The sequence below is a fragment of the Fragaria vesca genome, linkage group LG6 (assembly GCF_000184155.1).
Source record: "Fragaria vesca subsp. vesca linkage group LG6, FraVesHawaii_1.0, whole genome shotgun sequence".
Classification (NCBI taxonomy): domain Eukaryota; kingdom Viridiplantae; phylum Streptophyta; class Magnoliopsida; order Rosales; family Rosaceae; genus Fragaria; species Fragaria vesca.
In genome coordinates this window covers 2,968,702-2,989,666 of record NC_020496.1, presented here as the reverse complement: position 1 = coordinate 2,989,666, position 20,965 = coordinate 2,968,702, and the positions used below count along the sequence as shown (strand labels likewise).

General features: G+C 37.3%; 3 protein-coding genes and 1 non-coding gene across 4 annotated transcripts; all 4 read right to left on the bottom strand.

Moving 5' to 3' along the window:
* Positions 1 to 361: 361 nt before the first annotated feature.
* On the bottom strand, positions 362 to 2,259 carry LOC101312166 (F-box/FBD/LRR-repeat protein At1g16930-like). The gene is made up of 4 exons (XM_004302186.1): positions 2,255 to 2,259; positions 1,195 to 2,159; positions 894 to 1,025; positions 362 to 807 (listed from the first exon to the last, which is right to left on the bottom strand). Coding segments are annotated over exons 1-4 (1,386 nt in total). The 5' UTR covers positions 2,256 to 2,259; the 3' UTR covers positions 362 to 519.
* A 3,689-nt stretch (positions 2,260 to 5,948) lies between these two features.
* LOC101311876 lies at positions 5,949 to 9,666 on the bottom strand. The gene is made up of 9 exons (XM_004302185.1): positions 9,505 to 9,666; positions 8,308 to 8,829; positions 8,138 to 8,203; positions 7,749 to 7,915; positions 7,492 to 7,648; positions 7,310 to 7,403; positions 6,827 to 7,227; positions 6,629 to 6,733; positions 5,949 to 6,522 (listed from the first exon to the last, which is right to left on the bottom strand). The coding sequence occupies exons 1-9, from the start codon at positions 9,637 to 9,639 to the stop codon at positions 6,157 to 6,159; spliced, it is 2,013 nt and encodes a 670-aa protein (XP_004302233.1). The 5' UTR covers positions 9,640 to 9,666; the 3' UTR covers positions 5,949 to 6,156.
* Positions 9,667 to 13,680: 4,014 nt separating this feature from the next.
* Positions 13,681 to 18,120, bottom strand: LOC101311587 (solute carrier family 40 member 3, chloroplastic-like). Its single transcript, XM_004302184.1, has 14 exons — positions 17,856 to 18,120; positions 17,268 to 17,481; positions 17,106 to 17,169; positions 16,832 to 16,956; positions 16,649 to 16,738; positions 16,392 to 16,565; positions 16,214 to 16,288; positions 15,883 to 15,984; positions 15,686 to 15,803; positions 15,438 to 15,584; positions 14,868 to 14,974; positions 14,672 to 14,785; positions 13,941 to 14,242; positions 13,681 to 13,833 (listed from the first exon to the last, which is right to left on the bottom strand). Exons 1-13 carry the CDS (start codon positions 17,984 to 17,986, stop codon positions 13,949 to 13,951), a joined length of 1,755 nt encoding a protein of 584 aa, XP_004302232.1. The 5' UTR covers positions 17,987 to 18,120; the 3' UTR covers positions 13,681 to 13,833; positions 13,941 to 13,948.
* A 701-nt stretch (positions 18,121 to 18,821) lies between these two features.
* Positions 18,822 to 18,894, bottom strand: TRNAV-UAC. Its single transcript has one exon. It is a non-coding gene; the product is annotated as a tRNA-Val (tRNA).
* Between the last annotated feature and the right edge of the window lie 2,071 nt (positions 18,895 to 20,965).

Sequence of the window (20,965 nt, the reverse complement as noted above, 5' to 3'; positions counted from 1 at the left end):
AGAGCATTGAATAATTACCAACACCCTCTTACCTGCATGTGTCTAACCCATCGGTTAAATCAATTTACGCCTGCATCCTTACCGTAGTCCATATATATGAACCACGGACCATACCAGTTGCTCTCGTTACTAGGATGATGAGTGTACCATAAACATTAAGCAGTCTCTGTATACTTTACTTTATGCTTCACCATGAACATATTTTAGAAACTATTCATTTAAGAGAAATTGTGAATAACGACTCACTCTATGAGTGCGTTATGAAAGTCTGTAAGCTACTCTATATGTTCCCCACGTTTGCAAGCTGGAATGCTTAAGTTATCAAATTGTAAACATCATCTATCAGGAAGACGGGAAGTTTCCAATTGAAAACAAATGATAGACCTATCTCAATAATCCAAAGCATGCGCGCACATAATTGTTCTGGCCAACCGTCAAAAGGTTACAATAAATTAATAACTTGAAACAAGAACCATAAAAATTCAGCGAAAACAGCAGAAGATGAGGAAGACGATGATTTCAATCCGCCAAGATGACACAAGACCTTGAACCCCTTTCATATGTCAAGAGTTTCCTGTATATCTCCTTCTTCGTATACAGAAGACCCACACTCACAGTGTGAATACTCACTGTATTTAAAACTTCACCATTCTTTAACAAAAACTCAGCCACTTCCATCTCATCCCGTTGTCCCTTGAATCCTTCTATGGAGACAGTCTGGAGGTGAGACACCAAACAAGCAGGACGCTCCTGTGGGTTCAAGAACTCCCATCCTAGCTCGTCTTCTCTGCTACGCCATTCATTGTCCTGCAAATTATTTGAAAGAGTAGTGGATGAATAAGAATTGTTAGTAGCTGCATGCTGTGTTATCAACAAGCATGCATATATCTTACCTCATGTTTTAAGACCAGATGTTTCAGATTAGGACATCTTTTGAGACATTCAATAAGAAACTCCCAGTAATTGAAATCATGCAGAACCAGCATCAATCGACTCAGATTGACAAACTGAGGCAAGTAGGAAGCCTACATGAACGACAGAGAATGATCAAGCAGAATTCTTCATCGAGAAATTAAACTGCCAAAGGCATTAGAAACCTAGAAGGTATCCGGTTACAAGCACAAAAAGTGTTTGGTCAAGAAATAAAGGAACACAAAAAACAGTGTGAAGTATGAACAAAATTTAGCAACTTACATTCAGACCTTGGAGACTAAGAGACAGATTTTCAACATTGGAAATTTGTGCAAACAGAGCTACTGCGCGACTGGCAAGGTCATCAGCATCAAGATCATCAACATCAAAAGAACGATGGAGTCTTAGATTGACCTCGATTAGAGATTTTCCATTCTCGAAGACAAATTCATTTGGAAGAGAAAAGTTATCCAAGAGATCAAAGTTTTCCAGCTTTGGCGCATTAATGAATAAGACGTTGGAATAAGAATCTGAGTATTCCATTCTTAATGTCTTCAGTTCAGGAGCAGAGATCTTGATATTCGACTGTGAAATAACCCCCCCAAAGATAGTGAGGTCTTCAAGGAGAGGACAACAAGTAAAAAGGTTTTCCAGTGAACCTGGTGAATCTTCGTCAGATTCTTCAACATCAACAGAAAGAACCTTAAGGCTTGGAAAACACCCTTCTATAGGGCAATTTGAAAAACTGATACTATTAGAGTCCACCTTCAAATCCACAAGTGTTTTGCACATGAAAAGACTTTCAGGAAACAAAAATAGGCTTGTTTGATCAGCATCGCTTGAGTTCCAAAGACTAAGATGAAGCTCGACAACATTGTGCTGAACAACAGTGCAAATACATCTATGAATACGAGTGTAATCATCAGCTACCATATCATCTCGTGAGCCTTGATTATGATAAGTAATATGAAATTTTAAGATGTCTGACGAGTCATGAAGGGAAACCACACGTTCAACAATTGTCATGATACGATCATCACTCTCGTCATCATAATCGAGCCGAATACTAGAAATGGAAGTCCATAAATTGTTCCATCGTTTTGAAAGAATGGTGGTCTGCACAGCTAAAACTGTATCATCAAGCAACGAGAGTATGCGAACAAGAACATCATCTGGCATTTGGCTGATCCTGTCTTCTCCTAATTCCTCTTCAAGCTTTGGTGATTTGGAATCCATTAATTTGCACACTGAAGAGTGATAAAAACAAAAACAGATAAAGGATTAGGAAATGAAACCTGGGCTTTGAAGTTGGATCGAAGAACCAGGAAAGAGAGACGCGGACTTTGCTTTCTCAGTTATTATTCATTGAAGAGAAATTATGAATTAACGGCTCACTGCCTCGCTCTGTATAAGTGCGTTATGAAAAACTGTGTACAAAAACCCATGTTGGAAAAGCATATACAAATTACAAATTACTACAAATTATACAACCATGTTCCCCACTTTGGCAAAAGCAGCACTGCATGTACTACAAAGGTTATGACTACTCGTGAGTAAATCAGAGCCTTAGAGAGAGTTGGAGGTCATTCCATTTCCACCATGTCATGTCCTTTGTAGTTCACATCAATCAGGTCTATAGAGTGAACGCGTGGTTTAGGGTTTAGAGAGGGACTAAACAAGATTTTAGTGGACTATAGGCAGTAGTGAGTGGCTCGGGCACCTAACAGTAGCTGCATTAGAGAAAACCCTAATGGTTATGACTCATTGGTTCTAATAATCAGATTCTGCATTCTCGTTAATTCATTTGATGATGCAAAGTCCCAACTTATCTCTTCATCCCTAGCCTTGGGTTCTCTCCTGGATGGTTGCAATAGAATTATGGCTGAGCAGATGGGAGGATGTGAAGCTTGTTCACATTTTTAGGGAGTGAATTTAAGATGACTGCTGCTGCACTAGCAAAATGGGCATTATTACTCATGAGCTGGGATTAATCACGCAACTTTGATAATCCCCCTGCATATATGCAACTCAAGCTTTCCTTGATAAGAGAACTGGCTCCTACTTCAATACTCAGCTTTTTCTTTCTTTTTGTTAGGCTCTGTATGGGAACTGGCTCCAACTTCACTAGAGTGCTTTAGCAACTTCAGACTTCAGTGTATAACATCCTGGTTAATGCATGGCTTCGTGAGTACGGAACAAATAAGGATCTAACAAATAATCGAATGAACCTTAGTCTCAAACAAAAGAATAGTGATCGATTGGCTAGGAAAAAAAGCGAAAAAGATAATGATGGTACTCATGCATGCCCTAATATTCGCCCTATTCATCATAGCCTGTCCTCTTTAATTTCCCTTTTCACCTTTGCAGTAAATTTGTACTCTAATAGCAGAACATGCAGTAATATTTGAACGGGGTTTACCAGCAAACAGGAAATTTCAATTACAAGCAACACTGCATAACCAGGTGGTCAGGTCAGAGAGAGAGAGAGCTACAGAGATGCAGAGGGCATAGTGCTCAGTTCACATCTGGTTAGATTCCAGTCGACACGTACGTACGAATACAACTCATGGAGTTAGGTGAGACAGTGATCGAAGAGTGGTGGAGGGCCCAAAAAACGCCGGAGTGATTGGACGAGGTCTAGTCTCTCCGATGACCCTGGTGTCAGTCAATCAAATCACTCTGAGAGGCTGGTGGTGGAGATGACTGGGCAGACAGAGCAGACGACTGACAGAGACCCTGAGAAGGCTTTCCCTTTCTTTCCGGTTTGACAACTCCTTTTTACAGCAGCAGTATAATACGACAGTAGCGCGCGATGCGCGGGTGCTCTTTTAGATTAAAATACTAGGAAACCAGATGAGTTCTGATCCTAACTTTATGTTTACTTCCTAATTGTCTTCCTTTACGTTCTTAACGTGTAAAAAGTAACTCCAAATTCCAAAATCCGAAACCAACTTCACCAGCTGGGTTTTTTTTACTATGAAACTCACAATTTCAATTCGCTCATTTGGGTTGGTTATTTTACCGTAGAGTTGACAAGTCAACTTTTTTTACTGTTATGAGATGAATGAAGATGACTGGAATGGACTAAGAAGTGACTATGCTAATACAATCCAACACTATGCAAGCTCCTGTTAACAAGTGAAAACATACTTCATTTTCTTTATCATTCAAGCAAGGCATAAGTACAATATACTACCAAAGGTTTCAAAAAATCTACAAAACAAATTAAAATTTCATTTTCACATTTGAGTCATATTTTCATTTTTTGGAAATTCATTTGAGCCATATTTAGGTGGGAGACGAGTAGGTTTTGAGACCTCTTCTCAATATATTTCACAAGAATCCTTACGAGTCAAGTTTACTGCTATTCGATATTCTATGAATGCTACTATTGAGATTTAAAACCTTGTTCTTGCCTCATGTGAGCGTTTGTCCTAAGTGAAATATGTTTTCATTTTTTTTTTGATACGAAAAGAAAAGAGAAATTTTATTTACACATCTCTATTTACTTAATACACATCCTCTTAAATTTTTTTGCCACATTTTACCCCATATTTCCTCCTTTACCCTTCCTCTTGTTTCTTTCTACTGCAAATATTTCATTTCCTCCCTATACTCCTATACTCCTTTCCTCCTTTCCTGACGACAACAAAGCTGATTTCTTATTTCTCTTTCTGATAAACCTAATATAGGTTAGAGAACTAATTAATTAGTTAGAACAAAGATGATGTGATTGTGATGAAATACAAAAAGGAAAAATGGGAACAAGATTGATGCTTTTGTGACCAACGATGATTGTTTGAATTTCAACTTTGAATTATATTAAAGAGAATGACGAGATGTTGATTGTTGGTTAATTTGGATGTAAGGGTCATGTACTCGTGTTGTTGATACTCTCAAGGTTAATTTCAAGGCTTTGAAGCTCTTGGTTGTATTATTTTTTGGTCATGTTCAAGCTAAGAGAAGAAAGAGAAGCCAAGATTTTAATTGATGATCTTGACAAAATTGTATTCCTAGGATCTCAGACCTTGTAACCCTCAGCCATGTTGATCATTGTGTATGTCCTATTTTCAAATGATGAAATTTTTTAAATGGTGCCTCAAGTTGAGCTCATTCATCATTTTAACATCTTAATTTTGAAAACTATGATAATAGTACCTTAACACTTAAACCCAATCTTACATTAGTTCCCTCAGTGATTGACACCGTTAAGTTGGACTTTATCCATGGGTAAAATTGTTTTTTCATGTTTTCCCTCCCCAAATCTTTTCTCTCCACAAACATTTTCCTCCAGAATAATATCCCTTTTCCCATCAGTATCAGAATTTGTGGTGAGCCATATGTTGGCTGCATACAAAAATTAGAGACATCTAAAAATTATAATACATCATTAGCCATTAATATTCATCATTAAAAGTAGCTTTTGCTACTCACCGGTGAGAAAGAATCAACATTGATTAAAATGCATTTTGTATCAAGTATAGAAGTTCATGAAACATATGTACTTAATAGAACAATAAAAGATAACTAAGTAATAGAACTCACATTCATAGTTGATATCTTCAGGTCAAGAAACTCTAATTCAACTAATAAGGTTTATGGATAGAAAACATGAAAATATAATTTGCCCATGAACAAAATCCAACTTAACGGTGTCAATTATGGAAAGAACTAACGTTGGGTTGGAGTTTAAATGTTGAGATACCATTATCATAGTTTTTAAAATTAAGATGTCAAAATGATGAATAGATTTAACTTGAGACACCATTTAAAAAAATTTCCTCTTTTCAAATTATGAGGGATATATTTACTGCAGAGTTTTCTTTTTCATTTATTATGAGGGATAAATCAGTAATTAAAATTTTTACAAAAAAATGGTATATGTATCTTGAGATGTGTGAATAAATTTCTAAAAAAAAACTACAAAAAAAAACCTCCTGGAAAAGCTCAAATGAATTTCCAAAAAATAAAAATGACTCAAATTGAGAAAATGAAATTTTAATTTGTTTTGTAGATTTTTTGAAACCTTTGGTAGTATATTGTAGTTATGCCTTACTTGAACGATAAAGAACAGACAAAAACTCATAATTTTCCATCCACTGCAAACAGTTTACCGGACCATCATTTCATACAGAACGTTAACTAATCACCAACTACTACTATATACTAACGAACCTGTCTCCACAAGCCAATAAATTCGTACCACTTGCATCGAACAAATTTCACCAATCAGAAGTTACCTCTCTAAGAACCACCAGAACCACTTCCTGATCCACCAAGTGTTAAAACCAGACCTTGAAAATCACTTTGGTGATTAGATTCTCTGTCTAGAGATGAAGTTCTAACTCCTGGAAATGGTCGAGCCACCTGAGGCTGCCTGAGGCCTAGACTAGACCTTGGTAAAAAATTCTTCGTTGGCTGCTCGGATTGCTTTGAGGAGGATGACTCTGCATGATTTGAGTTTGCAAACGGTTGTGTCACAGCATTGGCAATTTGACTTTGTGGAACAATTGACCCTCTTCCAATGACTCCAGGTCCCAGATTGCAAGTGTGACTAGTTAAAGATGAAGAATTCTCTGGAACTGGCATTCTAGGGGCAAGCGCACGTCCCTGGTTTGTCAAAATTGCACAAGCAAGATAAGTATATCTGTTTTGCCTACTACATTAAAAAAATTCAGTGCTAGTTATGCAACATAGTTTGATATTTGAAACTTACCGGTGCAAATAAGACCCCTCTAAATATTCTCCCGTTAACAGTTGCAGTCATTAGGAAACCGGAGTCGAATGCACCATCAACTTTGCCATGGACCTCAGAACCAATCTAAACACAAGAAAAATCAAATAGAAAACTCAACAATGCGAAACAGAAGACTACCAACTAGCATAGAAGATGAAGCTTAAAGGAAAGGCATACCAAGTTGCACATAGGGTTCACTGCCACAAATGGTACACGTTCTGCAGCTTGAAATTGTATGTTTGGTCTACCATGGAGACACTGTTCTCGTCTGGCTTTCATTTGATGTGCTCCTAACAAGTGGCTAAGTTCCTCTGGACTTCTTTGTGTGGAAAATCTGAGATCTTTGGCCGGAATTTCTAAGATCTTTATGTTCGGACTCTGATTTAATTGCTTAAAGACGTAACCTTGAGAAGGTGGAGCGGAATCTTCCAGATTGGGAGTTGGGGTCGGTTGCTGCTCTTGGTCTGAGTGAGATGATGATGAATGCTGGGACAGAGACAGAGAACGCTCTTCTTGTTCTGATTCAATCTCCCATGCTCTAGCAGTGGTAGTTCTTCTCCTTTTCGGATGCAGAGTACCTACAATGATAATATAAAATTATTAGCAATGACCTCATGTATACCCAGAGGCACACAATGGAACTTTTATCTATATACAAACCTGATTTTAAAAAAAGTCGCTTTGTTTCTGATTCTGATTTCTTAGATGTCTGTCTTACTACTACAGGATTCCCCATAAGCATAGGTTTCAGATTCTGCTCAAGCATTTACAAAAACACTCCCGTTCATAATAGGAAAATAAAGATGGATAAAGATACCGGATTGCTAAAACAAGTTCTGTACCGTGTTAAAATCAGCTCCCCTAGAGAACCTTCTCCTCTCATGGTTTATAGGGCTTCCAAAAATTTTGCATATAGGAACATCGTAGCAGTCATTTGACTGTTCTGTTCCAAGCTCCAACACCAACAACTCATTGAGAGGCCGATCATCCTCCCCACACCTGCAGGTTAAAACCAGCAAATTACTATGGAACACAACTATATGCACAGTTGCATTACGAAGGTACAAAGACTTGGAAGTAAATCTGTAAAAAAACCTACCCTCCATAGATAGCAAGGACAGAGTCGGTAACAACAGCAGTGTGAGAGAATCTCCCTTGTGGCAGTTGACCGCGTGCATCCAGTTGGGTCCATGAACAAGTACTTGAATCCAGGACCCATGCATCATTATAGTACCGTTTGTGTCCGACCCCTCCAATAACATAGATCTGCACATTTTTTTTTCCCAGAGGTCAAGAACTTTCACTTTTGAAATTTAACACTCATGGGGTGAAACTCTAACTAGACTTGATATTTATCAGGTTGACAAAGGTGATCCATTTAAAATGCTCTGCTTGATCTCTGAGAATGAGATGAAATTGCTCCTTTTTCATTGTTTCAAGCAACACCTATATGTTTATGCCTATTTACCATAAGGTAGTATTCCTTACCATTGTGCCAATACTCACAGCTGCATGGCCAGCCCTGCCGCCGGGTGAAGATCCTTGAACAGCCAACTGTTCCAAAACAACCATTTCATTTTGAATTGTTCAGAACATATAAGAAGTAAGATCTTCCTGAAATGGAAATTCAAACAAAACATATAAATAGATAACCATACCCTTGACCAGGTCATTGTGTCCATGTCAAGCATATCAACATCACCATAATACCTATCGCCACGGTCACCACCATACACAAACATCTTATTTCCTATTGCAATAGCACTATGACTGTCTCTAGGAACAGGAACATCACCCTTCACCTCAGGGGAAGTCCATCTCATGGTTCTAAGGTCAAGAACATGCAGATCATTCAAGCATTCACCTTCCCCACTTCCCCCAAAAACCACTAATTCTACATCATCCACAAGCGTGGCAGAATGACTTTCTCGAGGCGAAGGTGGAGTTCCGCCACATTCTAGTCGAGTCCATTCTTTGGTAATCAGATTTAAAATGTGAAGATCATTACACTTCTTGGAGCCACTTGTACCTCCAAAAACTATCATATTATTACCCAGAAGAACGGTACTGTGGCTATCTCTAGGACCAGGCCCTGGACCAGTTGTGACAAGAGTGTTCCAGACCATCGTTTCAAAATTAAGCACCTGAACATCACTGTAATGCATACCTCCAGAACACCCCTATATTTCAAAGACAAAATATGAGATCCAAAGTTCAACAGAGCACCACAAGTAATCTCCTCCCAGAATTAAGAGAACAGTTTAGACCAACATTAGTTTATACAAGGATAATTTTCAAATTAAATAATGAAAATCAAAACATAACAAATCTGTATATGAAATATAGAATATATATATTTTTTGATGATCATATATTCATTTTCTGTAATGAAAGAACATACTACATAAAGAAAACAGGTAAGGTACTATGACCAACCATATTGCTGTTCTATTAACTGGAGAAACATAAGCAACAACAGGTGGTCAAAGTTCAAAAGCATTCGCAAAATTAAATTCAAAGAAGAGAGTAAAAATGGAAAGAACAATAGTTAGCAGAAGGAAAGTTGGTTTGGCATTAACCAAGTATAAACCATATTGCATATAACAAGAAAGAATCACAACTGCACCAAACAACAGAGTAAAAGTAAGCATTCAACATGCATCAGAAAAAATATAAACAAGAACTCAGGATTCACCTCCAAAAACATAACACAAAATCAAGTTTATAGCATCAAAGAACTTCAGACTTCCAGATGAAACAATCAAATTAGTTCATGAATATTCATAATTCCATGAAAATATAAGGAAATTTTGTACAGGTTAATATTAAGAGAAAGAAGCAAAATTTATACATACCCCAAAGACATACATATTCCCTTGAAAATAACAAGCAGAGTGCCCCCATCTTTCAGAAGGATCGCTTCCCGCAAGGTTTGGGTAGAGCCACATTGCCTTCTTCCTTCCAGCTTCTTCACCTTCCAAAGACCCCATTACCTCTCTCCTTATTTCTCTCTTCTCTCTCTAGAACTATGAACCAACTCTAACACACTAACAGCACAGGTATATAACTGGAGCACAGTGTTTGCTATGACAAGGGATGTGAGTGATAATAAGAGGGAAATGGAGAGAGAAGAAAAAGGGTCAAAAGGACATTAATAGGCCAAGGGAGCTATCAAACATCAGTGTCAATAGACATGAAAAGATGGGCGCTTTCAAGTCCAAATCACTGTGGCAACAAACATCAGACACACCTCGAACCAAAAAAGAAAGTAGATATCTTTCATGGGTTAGGTTAATCTATGAAGCAATTAAAAGATAAGCATTTAGTAGTGGGTAGAACCGTAGGCTAGGGTTTGGATAATATCAACCTAGTGGTGTAAAATCATGGAAATCTGACTGTGAATTAATTACCAGGGTGGGAGGGACAGAGAGTGAGAGAGATTAACCTCTTTGCTTCTTGGTTCATATTTGTGCTTTGTATAAAGTGTCTACTCAGTTTACAAAATTGTACAGCACAAAATGGAGTGTGTTTGAAATGATGGTGAGGTGGTCTGGGTCAAGCAGCATATAAGCAAAGAGAAAGCTTTGGTTTCCCATGCTGTGTTTTTAGGGCCAGTAGAAAACTCACATGGGTTTTCTGAGTTACTTTGCTCCCTTTTTTCCAGTGTGATATGATATTGGGATTGATGGGAGTGGATCTCTCTACTATCTAGCATTCTAGCTCCCTCCCTCCCATTCTCACACTTCTAGTTCTCTCCCTTTCACAAAACTATATCAAATCACCATCTACAATTTTCAAGGTGGGTTATTAATGGTCCATCTAGAAATGTCCCTTCTCAAGGGGCTTTGGGGCAAGAGTGGGTCTTTGTGGTATGGAAATTCTTATTTAGTTTTGGGAAATGGGATTTGTTTTGGTTTTTACTTCAAAAGATTGAGTGTTTTCTTGAAAACTGCTTCCTACCATTTCCTCCCCACCCAACAAACGAGTCGAGAAATCTTTTCTCAAGCAGACTGGATATGAATTTGAGATTTTGGTAGCTCATTTGTATGGTTATTTCCTCTAAACTAATATTAGTGTTAATTAGCAAAACATTAGTTGTCATGTAAAATATTCTCTTATTTAACCAAGTATCAAAAATTATATAAAAAGGATGTATCATTTTTTTTATTGAAAAGCAAAGGATGTATCATTTGCTCCGGTAACATTAGTATGTTTTTTTTAAGACTAGAATACATATGGCATTTGAAAGGTTTGTGAATGAAAACATAAAACAATCGTGAATAATTTTTCTCTAATCAAGATCTTTTGCTTAAATCTTATCATCAATGATTTTTACAAATATCTTATAACACGAGTGCAAAATAAACGTACATACCTTTTTTTTGTTGGTTTGCATGTCATCAAACTACATGTGCCACCAAATCACCAATGATACATGTCCTAGCATGATACTGATGATAGAAGTGAAACCTACTCTATGTTTTGTTGTTTTTGAAGGGTAAGAGTAAGTATGATCACAGAAAGGAAAATTGAAATAGCAAAAATTCTTTTAATATAAAAGTAAAACAGGTTGTTAGTCTTCCTTTTTTTGGAGTAACGGTAGAGGAAGGAGGGAAGGAGTTGATTTTGAAACGGGACGACAAATTGAGCGAGGTTCGTTGTAGCAGCAATATATCGCGAGAAGGTGGGGGGGAACAGTTTTCGACGGCGAAATGTGACAGAAGACAGCGGAATAGACGTAGAATACACGCGACAAATACGGGGACGTTAATTTGATTTTGGCGGTAGCAGCACTTAGTACCCCCCCCTGCCTTGGTTCACGTGACTCATTGTAACTCGGATCCTTTTTATTTTTTATTTTATAGAAACAAAAAAAGATTGGAATGAAAAGACAGCCATCTTTTCGAGAGTGCTGTCCATTTTCAATTAGCTACGTCTCAAAACAAAAGCTTTTTCTATTTTTCAGAAATGATGATTGTTCTACGTTAGTATTGAAATTTTGAAGAACTAGATTATCTAACGTTTATGATCCAACGACCTAGATTATCTCTTCGAAATATCAACGTTATTATGAAATATTGTACTTAAATAGAAATCTTACATTGTCTAAACCTAATGGTTAAATTTATAATTATATTTTAAACGAAGTAATCTAATTACTCGACTCTTGGACATGAAAACACGTTATTTCATTACATAACGGATCTAGTATTTGATAAAATTTCGTAGTATTTGATAGCTTAGTATATGTTTTTATGCATCAGATATGATACATCTTTCTAAAATTTTCTAAAATTTACGATTAATCTCTGTAAAATTTCACTCTTACGTCACATTTGTTGTATTTTCTTCTTTTTTTAAACAAGTGATTTTTGTTGTGTTTGATATTGAAAAAATATATCGAATCTTATATTTGATTGCACAAACTTGCGAGTATACTATGTTATGTTCTTGGAAGAGGGGGTCAAGCGTGACGGGTACGTGCTACTCACAAGAACGAAACCCAATGCCCGCAGATGTTATTGTATTAACCCGACCCGGTTACCCATGAACACAATTCGGGCTCATATATTTTCACAAGCTCGGTGCCCCATTTGGCATCTACTAAAGAATCATAGTTACTGTTTTAAACTCATTCATCTTTTCAAGGAAAAAAATATCTTAAACCATGCATGGGCCAGAAAGACGGAAACCCAATAAACCCTAGTTTTTTCACCAAGAATGATCACTTTCCTAAATCATAATGGAGACCATGTTTTATAGTTTTTTTTTTTTGGTCGAAATGTTTTACAGCTTTATACATAAGAAATCAGTGTGTATAAAGCTATAAAACATTTCGAACCAAAAAAAAAAAAAGCTATAAAACATGGTCTCCATTATGATTTATAGCTTTATACACAAGAAATTAGTGTCTATTTTGTGGGTTTTCCAGAGGATGGCTGGTAACTCCTTAACCCATGGGCCTGGAAACAAAAAGTTTAAAGAGCTGAAAACCCTAGCTATATAAACCGTATTTAATCACATGAAGTCGGATAGAATAACGTACCTTCTCTGGATTTGAAGAGGATAACATACCTTCTTCGGATCTAAAAATATGAGTTATAGGGTTGGATTTATGGAATCGGATTGGGCAAATCTGCTGGAGCTTACTTGGTTTTAGAGATAAAACGGACGTATGACAAATCTTCAAGCCTAACACGTGGATAACATTTGGGGTGACATAGAGTTCGTGTGGCCTTTGGGCTTCACACGTGGATGTGGGTAACCCGCTCTGATATCATGATAAAGTAGTCTGGGGTTCACATCCAAAACCAATTGGCAATAGATGGAATGACCCAAACCCTTATAAACTACAGACAATGTCTCATTTTTCCCGATGTGGGATATATATCTCAACAAAGTTTGAGTGGGTTGAGATGGGAAGTTTAGGTGATGCAGCTCTTTTTGTAGGTGATATGAATACAATATCTGTTCTCGCCTCCAGCTTTCCAGGATGTCAACCGGATTGCATATACTTCAATCGTGATAATCTTTATTTAGCATGCACCGGCGTCTGTCTTTCAGATATCAATTATGATGATCTTGGTGTGTATAACATGAAGACAAAGAGCATTTCAAAGCCTTTCTCTAGGGATGCTGTGACCTTAGTGGAGAAGACCAAACTACCTCCAGTTTGGGTTGTGCCAACTTTTCGACTGTGAAAAACCACATTGTACATGCTTAACTTAGATTACCATTTGATTTTTGGGAATGTTTTTTCTATATCATACCATAAGTTCTGCTACCAGGCTGTGGAACATGAAACTCATTTTCGCATATATCTGTGGGCACTAGTTATGCGATAGAAATTTCTATCTTGTAGATACAAAGAGAGCAGGCCAAGAGATGTGGCCAACATTTCTGTGGTTTTGAATGTAATTGCATTATGACTCGCAAGTGCCATTATCCGATCCAGTTATTCATATCCGCTCCCCAGTTTCTTTTCATTCTTTTCCCAAGCCAGTGAAATGATTCACATATGCAAAGCTTCGTTGGCACAAACCGATTAAAAAATTGATTTACAAAATGTATACATGTACATGAAGGGTCCATCAGAGCTATCATCTATATCCATACGATACAAAGGTGTTACTATATCCTGTTTCTGATCAACCCCAAACACTATCTCCACCAGTCACAGATAACTGCAGACAACATAAGATGATAAGAAACGAGTTGGGACTCGAGTAAAGAAATCGATTCCATCTATTAGGATAGTTAATGAAGTCAAAAGACAATCGACAATACTTACATCTATATTTAACAGCGAGCATCAAATGAGAAAAGACTTCTTTGTTCATCTGTTGGATTCAACAACCACCGGCAGAACATCCATGCTGCTGCAATTACTGATAGCAGTGACAACATTGCTAAAAATCCGAAATGTGAAACATCGTTGGCAATAATCGCAACTCCCAACATTGCTGACTCTGCCAGACTAGCAACAGCAACTTCTGTTGTCCCAATGATATTTACTTTAGATGGCGGTATCCCAGTTTGAAGAATCTGGGCAGCCACCACATCGTATGACATGTGTCCTAACCTTGACAATACCTGCATACAAAAGGAGGGCAATTTACTTCTCACAAAAATCCTCTAATATAATCTGGGTGATACAGGGGATCCAAATGAACATTTTAGTCAGATTCTGCCTACATGTCCTCCCTCATTCTCTAACATCCTTCCTAGTTCTATTTGATCAACTGATGCAGGTAAAGTAAGAAATCTCATCTTTATTTTAAAGCAAATTATGTACCGAATTTAACCAGCCATCTAAGAATCAGTAATCAGAATATTAGATCATTGGTCATGGACATATTTGTGAATTCAACATAACATTATAGCTAATACCCAACTACCATCCCAATCCACTAAAGATGAGGCCAGTATTCCAGGCTACCGTTCTTTTGTAATAAGCTTTTAGATCACATTTTCCAGCTTCATCTATTTACTAAAAATAAGAAATAGAGAAGTGATTCTTACGATCAAGCACAAGAAGAAAAGAAGGGGGCTTTGCTGTGAAGCAGATCTACTACAATAAACAGCCACAGCTACGGTGAGAAGTGAAGCCTGAATTATCAACCCAGCTGCTCCAGCCTGATAATAAAACTTGTTGAGAACTAGACAGAATACAAATGAGAAAAACATTGTAAGAGGAGAATAAAGAAGATGAGGCCACCTTTAAGATGCCAAGCCGCCTGACCAGGCTAGCCGACACAAATGTTGCTGCAACACCCATAAAGGCACATAGTCCACTGAAACCGCCAATGATAGATGGATTTAGACCTGGTATAAATTTATAATGTTAAACTATCTTGGAATTATAAACAGGTTTCTACAGAAGCCAAACTAAAAATAAAAATGACAAAGCAAAGGCATATGGAAACTATAACCAACTCTGCAGAAGAGAGATAAATAGTGCGGATGGGATTCACACCAACAATATTAATGTCCCATGATTCTCATAATTGTGCCATTGAACAAACAAATGGCCACCTAATAAGCCAAAAGGAATGAGCGCATGCAATAATCAGTAACAAGCAGCTGTTAGACACCCCTCTGACGTACATGACTACATTCTGTCATACTGCTAAATGCATGTTGAGGAAATCTAGTTTCACTGAGGTATACCATTCGCTTATGGGGTTTGAACTTTACTGAAGTCAAGGTCTTCTTCTCAAACAAAAAAAAAACAACGTTTTTTTTTTCAAAGAATTTAAATGTAAAAAAGGACAAAGCATCACAATACCACTCTGTGTTAGATATGCCGTCATCAAACTGCCTGGAGTTAGTACAACATTAAAATAAAGCAGGACATAGGCTAGGCTTGCAGGAAGAACTGGCTGCTGTAAGTATTCCTTCCATCCAAGTTTAATAACTTCAACACCTTTATCCACTGATATTCCAAAAAAACAAAACAGTCAGTACGATTATAATTTTTTAAATAATTGATAGAGCCATCAAATGTATTAATCTATATAAAAGTTTCCAGTTTACCTATATTGTTGGTATCCAGTAGAGGTCCTTCAGTAGATGTCCTACAACAGGTTTGTGAACACTTAGGGCGGTCAAGAACCCCACTAGAAAGCTTGTTGGTTAAACACGTGAGAAACACCTGAGAATTGGAAATTTATAGTTAATATGAAAGAGTATGTGATCAAAATTGTCAACAAGAGCAAGGACAAGAGCATTACCGCAAACGGCAACGACCACACCATTAAACATGTAGCAAACTTCAAGCATGTTACTGGATCATACTTCGAGATAAGAATGCCAAATAGTGATGCCCCAGCTATCTGCATATATATGAACATACAAGTCTCCTCAAGATTCACATGAATTATCATAAACCACAAAAACTCATAATATACGCATCCCCTGGGATTCAATGTAATACAAGCCAAATTCAATTTGAGAACCGTTTGCATATAAAATTTCAAGGAAAGGTAAGATATTATTTGATGACCGTATAACAAATACTGAAATAAATTTGCATGAAAAGATGATCATAAGATTAGCATGTACCTCAGAGAGTAGATCAATTCGACTAAGAATGGCATTTGCTTGTGCTAGTGCAATAGGCCTGTTCACTCCTGCCAACTGTTTACAGATGAATCCTCGTTTAAGAGATGATGACTTGGAAGACAGAAGTTCGTACATGCATGTATCTTAATGGAACAAGGAACGGTAGAAATAGGAGTACCTGCACCACCCAATCACGCTCCGCTGCAACTCCTAATGCAACACCAGATAGCCTCTCTACAGCTCCACTTAATACAAGTACAATGAACCAGGGACGGATAAGGAGGGACGATGCAGAAGGTGGAACTGAATGAGCACGAATTATCATTGCTGCAGATAATAACTGCGCAGCTGCCTAAGAGAGAAAGGGTAAGAATACAAAACTTCAGGAGAATCATTTGACATACATCTAATTCACAATGTAAGCAAAGCTGGTACCTGGATAATATTAAGACAGTTATAGGCAGGCACTCTGGGTAAATGATCCATAAGAGTACCCACTATAGGACCTCCAGCAATTATTGCAAGCTGTTCAAAATGAAATTGAGTAAAGTCAGGAAGAGTATTTTGCAACCTTTAACTTGTTAGGTCATTTAAACTTTATTAATACAAATAGCAAACCTTACTAACAAAACCCATGAGGGCCACTGGCAAAAGGCTTGGATATATCAATGCAATAGCAGAGGGCCAAGCGAAATTCCAAAATTGTTCCACCAAATTTCCAGCTAGACAACTAGCATACAAAGCTGAAAAATGCATCATTCAAATCAGAAACACCTCAAGGTTCATATTATAATCATTGACATCAACTATTTAATTCAAATGATACATGCAAGACAGCTTAAATTAGACATCATAATACTTCAATGTTTATTTGAGGTGCAAGGAACTTTACCGTATAATCCCATAGGATGGGCCGGAGTAGCAGCAAGAGTATGCTGCTCCTCTTTCGACAAAACCTAAATGAAAAACAATGGCAAGATAAGTCAAGAAAGAACATAACATTAACCAAATGCTAAGAAAGCTAATGAAATAGAAAGGAAAATGTGAAACTTACAGGCAGTGTTGTCAAGAGACTGTCCACATAAGTGTCTCCAGTTAGTAAACTCAAAGATTCAGTCTCCAAGATATTAGATGTAAGATGAACAATTGGGACCGAACACTCCGGCCCTACAGCTGATGATTCCTCCTGGGTCTCACTTTCAGTCGCCACATGGTTGAAGTGTACATCAGTGTTGGTTATTGAACACCTCGAGTTAATACCCTCAAATCTGTTATCAAGCAAAGAGGTTGATAGTCACATTTCCCATATGGCCATATCTATCAAGTGATGATCAATGCCTCTTGTAGATTTCTTATCATTTACTTTCCTCTAACTACTTAATGACAAATTTAAGGTTCTTATTGCTTCAAGTCTTTCAACTCACACATTCAGCCAAAAAAAAATAATTTGGTTTTCTAGTGTCTTATATTACTCACTCTAAGTAGCTAAAACAGTGGTTATATCAAATACATGCACTCTAACTTGATTCAAACAACACAATCTTTTCAAAGATTAAAACTTTCTATGACAAATAAGAGCATTCAACTTAATTAAGCACCAATGAAAAGCCTGAAGAATTTATTTTCCAAAATTTGAGCTTACCTATGCGAACCAACAGAAACATGGTTCGAATTCAACCATTGGCGAGAAGCAAAGCGATGGCGAAATCTAGAGGAACTGAAATTGAGAGAATACTGAGAGAGAGTGACAGATGAACCAAAAGCCAACGCCATTGCCTTTTTGGCTTCAACCTCCAAAACTTGAAACACCAATTGGGCTCTTGCTCACTCATGCAGACTCCAAAACTATGCTCTACCCTTTTGCTCCCTTCAGCTCAAACACAAAGAGTACCTCTCAGAATCTATTGAAAAAATTAGAGCTCTAATCTTTTTTGGGTTTAGTTTCTAAGGAGAGGGATTTGGTGGAGATAAATCAGAAGCTTTTTGAAGTTTAGAGTTTGCTTTACAGAATTGCAACCAATCCCAAATGGATGCCTCTCAATATCCATGAACAACTAGGACTCAATCTCAAAGTTGGGTTTTTTTTTAAAGGAAGGTGTTGGAAAATCAGGGTGTTGTCTTTGTGGGTTTAAGGTTTGGTTTCATGGCCTTATCCATGTCTCTCTGTTTTCTGACTCCGCCGCTCAGCGGACAGTTCAAAGAGGCTGATGTAACGTTGGGTTTAATCGTGTGGCCATGAGAGGCATCAGAGTTGTGCGGGACATAGATTAGTTACGTGGTCGTGTTGACACGTGTAGATTTCCGCTCTTGCTTCTTCCACAGTAGGAACTTTAAGGAGTGTGTTCCAATGAAGATGAAGCATTTGGAATTTGGATTTATGGAGAAGAAATAGGAGTGTTCCAAAGAAAATAGTCCACAGAACTGGATGACTGTTTTTGCCAATTGGAGAATTGGTTACCAACTAGCTCCATTCTCATTTGCATCAAATAATGGATATAAGTTTGTACGGTGCACATTTGCACAATAATAGTCTCATGGTCTCCCAAAATGCCTGCCCTATGGTTTCTCATTCATTGAGAAAACCCAAAACAGAAAAAGAAAAAACTAATGTTCCTGCCCGGGATCGAACCGGAGACCTTTTGCGTGTAAAGCAAACGTGATAACCACTACACCACAGAAACTTGGTTGATATAATAGTCACATGTAATATACTTATTATTTCTGACATTTTGAATAGAATCAACAAAGCAAATTTCCATGTGTTATTTTTTTTTTTTTTTTTTTTTGAGAATCATAACAGTGTATCCAAAAAGAGAACTCATCTATAAACAGTAGAAAAAAACATCCTTTCCAAGAGTATTCCTGAATCCTGATAGCATCAAGATGACATAAGCATATAAATTAAGCACACTGGTGTAAGCACATGTTCTTCATTCCACTGATGAAACGAAAACACAAAATAAAAAGGCTTGCTAGACAAGACCTCATGTCTTCAATTTTGCTCAAACGAGGCTTTATTTGGGTTGTTTTTGTATCCATCCATCTTGGTTTATGAAAGAATAAGCTGCATTACTGAAATAAGACACCTCCTTAGCTGTTAGCTTATTCTCCCATGGTACACGATGAAAAGAGCCCCAGGTCCTCTGCAATCCACCTCCGAGAACGCAGTCAAAGAGCTGTTCAACAATGCCTAAAGAGAATCAGAGAAATTGAAGTGTGTACTGTTTTGCATAATCATAAGTTTATAACCACTCTATCACTGACAAAAATACCAAGATAAAAAGAAAAATTAACTTACTCTTGACCATTATTCCATGGTGCGCTCCAACCCTCTGGACTAAGGATATCTTCCATATATGTTCCAAAAAAACAACACTCTAGCGTAAGGCCTGTATGCTCTTCCTAGAAATGTAGGATCTGATCCGGTTGATAAGCCTAAAATAGACTTATAAATAACCCTGCAATCACAATCAAGTTATCGATGGTAGTATAGAAAAGTAGGGTGTCTCCCGCAGAGGATTGTGACTCAACAATTGCAAATATAACTCTGAAAAACTGAACAGACACTAGACAAAGACGAAAACAAAAACTATAGCTAGACCCAACGAAAAATTACGAAATTAAATCTGGAGAAACTAGACACACTGACGAAGACACACACAAAATTTGGGGGGAAACTGTGTAGTTTTGCTATGCTAACAAAATTCAGAAATATGACAAACAAACTGATCAAAAACAGAAAACTAAATTTGGGGATTTTGGTTTTGGAAATCAAATAACAAAAACTAGTTAGGAACCACTCCTCACCACTAGACAATGATTGCACCTATGATGTGTTTACTAACATGTTCAATTCATTCGGATATCCTTACTCAAGCTAAGCCAATGATGTGTTGAACTTAACCTATCAATTTTTCTTACTTGGTATGTTAAGAGAATTATGTTTTCAACTTAACTTAGCATCTAGAATGGAGCCTAGAGTGATGTTCTCGCACAGCTCTCACCTAGAAGTCATTAAGGTCTAAAAGATTATGAATAAGGCTAGACAATATCGGTACTGATGTTGTCCTAATCTACCTAGACATTGATTTATGTGAATGGGCTCAAGTCACACTCACTCGCTACTCTAGAATGCAAGTAGACATGATGATCATACAAAACATTCATAGCTTTACAACCTAGTATGCATACTAATGTTGGCCACCATCAATAAACATACAAAATTGATCAATGATATAACGATAAACCAATGAATATCCGAAATCCATGGAACAAATTAAATAAATGCCAACTTCATAGTTACACCATCTCTAGGGCTTGGAAGCAGCCCCTAACTAAGGGAAAATTAGTTACTATCATCTTTGAAAACACATAAGAGAATTTCATAAGATTCAGGAAGAAAAGAAAATACGAAAGATGAAAAGCAGAGGAAAAGATTGATTTTCTGAGTCGAGAGATCAATCTCTTATGGGCTCTGAACTTTACTTCTTCTCTTTGAGTTCTTGACGGCTCCCTCTTCTCTTCTGTGTTTCTTCTCCTCTAGTATGACAGCTTAGCCTCGTTCTGGTATTAGGGTTCTGCCTTAAGTAGTCTCCAAGTCTTCAAAGCTTCCTTTTCAGACTATGTTTCCTTCTTTGACTATGATCAATGTTTGGGCTATCTTTTAAATGTCTTCCACATATAATCTGGGCTTGGCTTTTGGGAAAATTATATTAATGATATCACTCTTTGAAATCGTGTAAAAACCCCCCA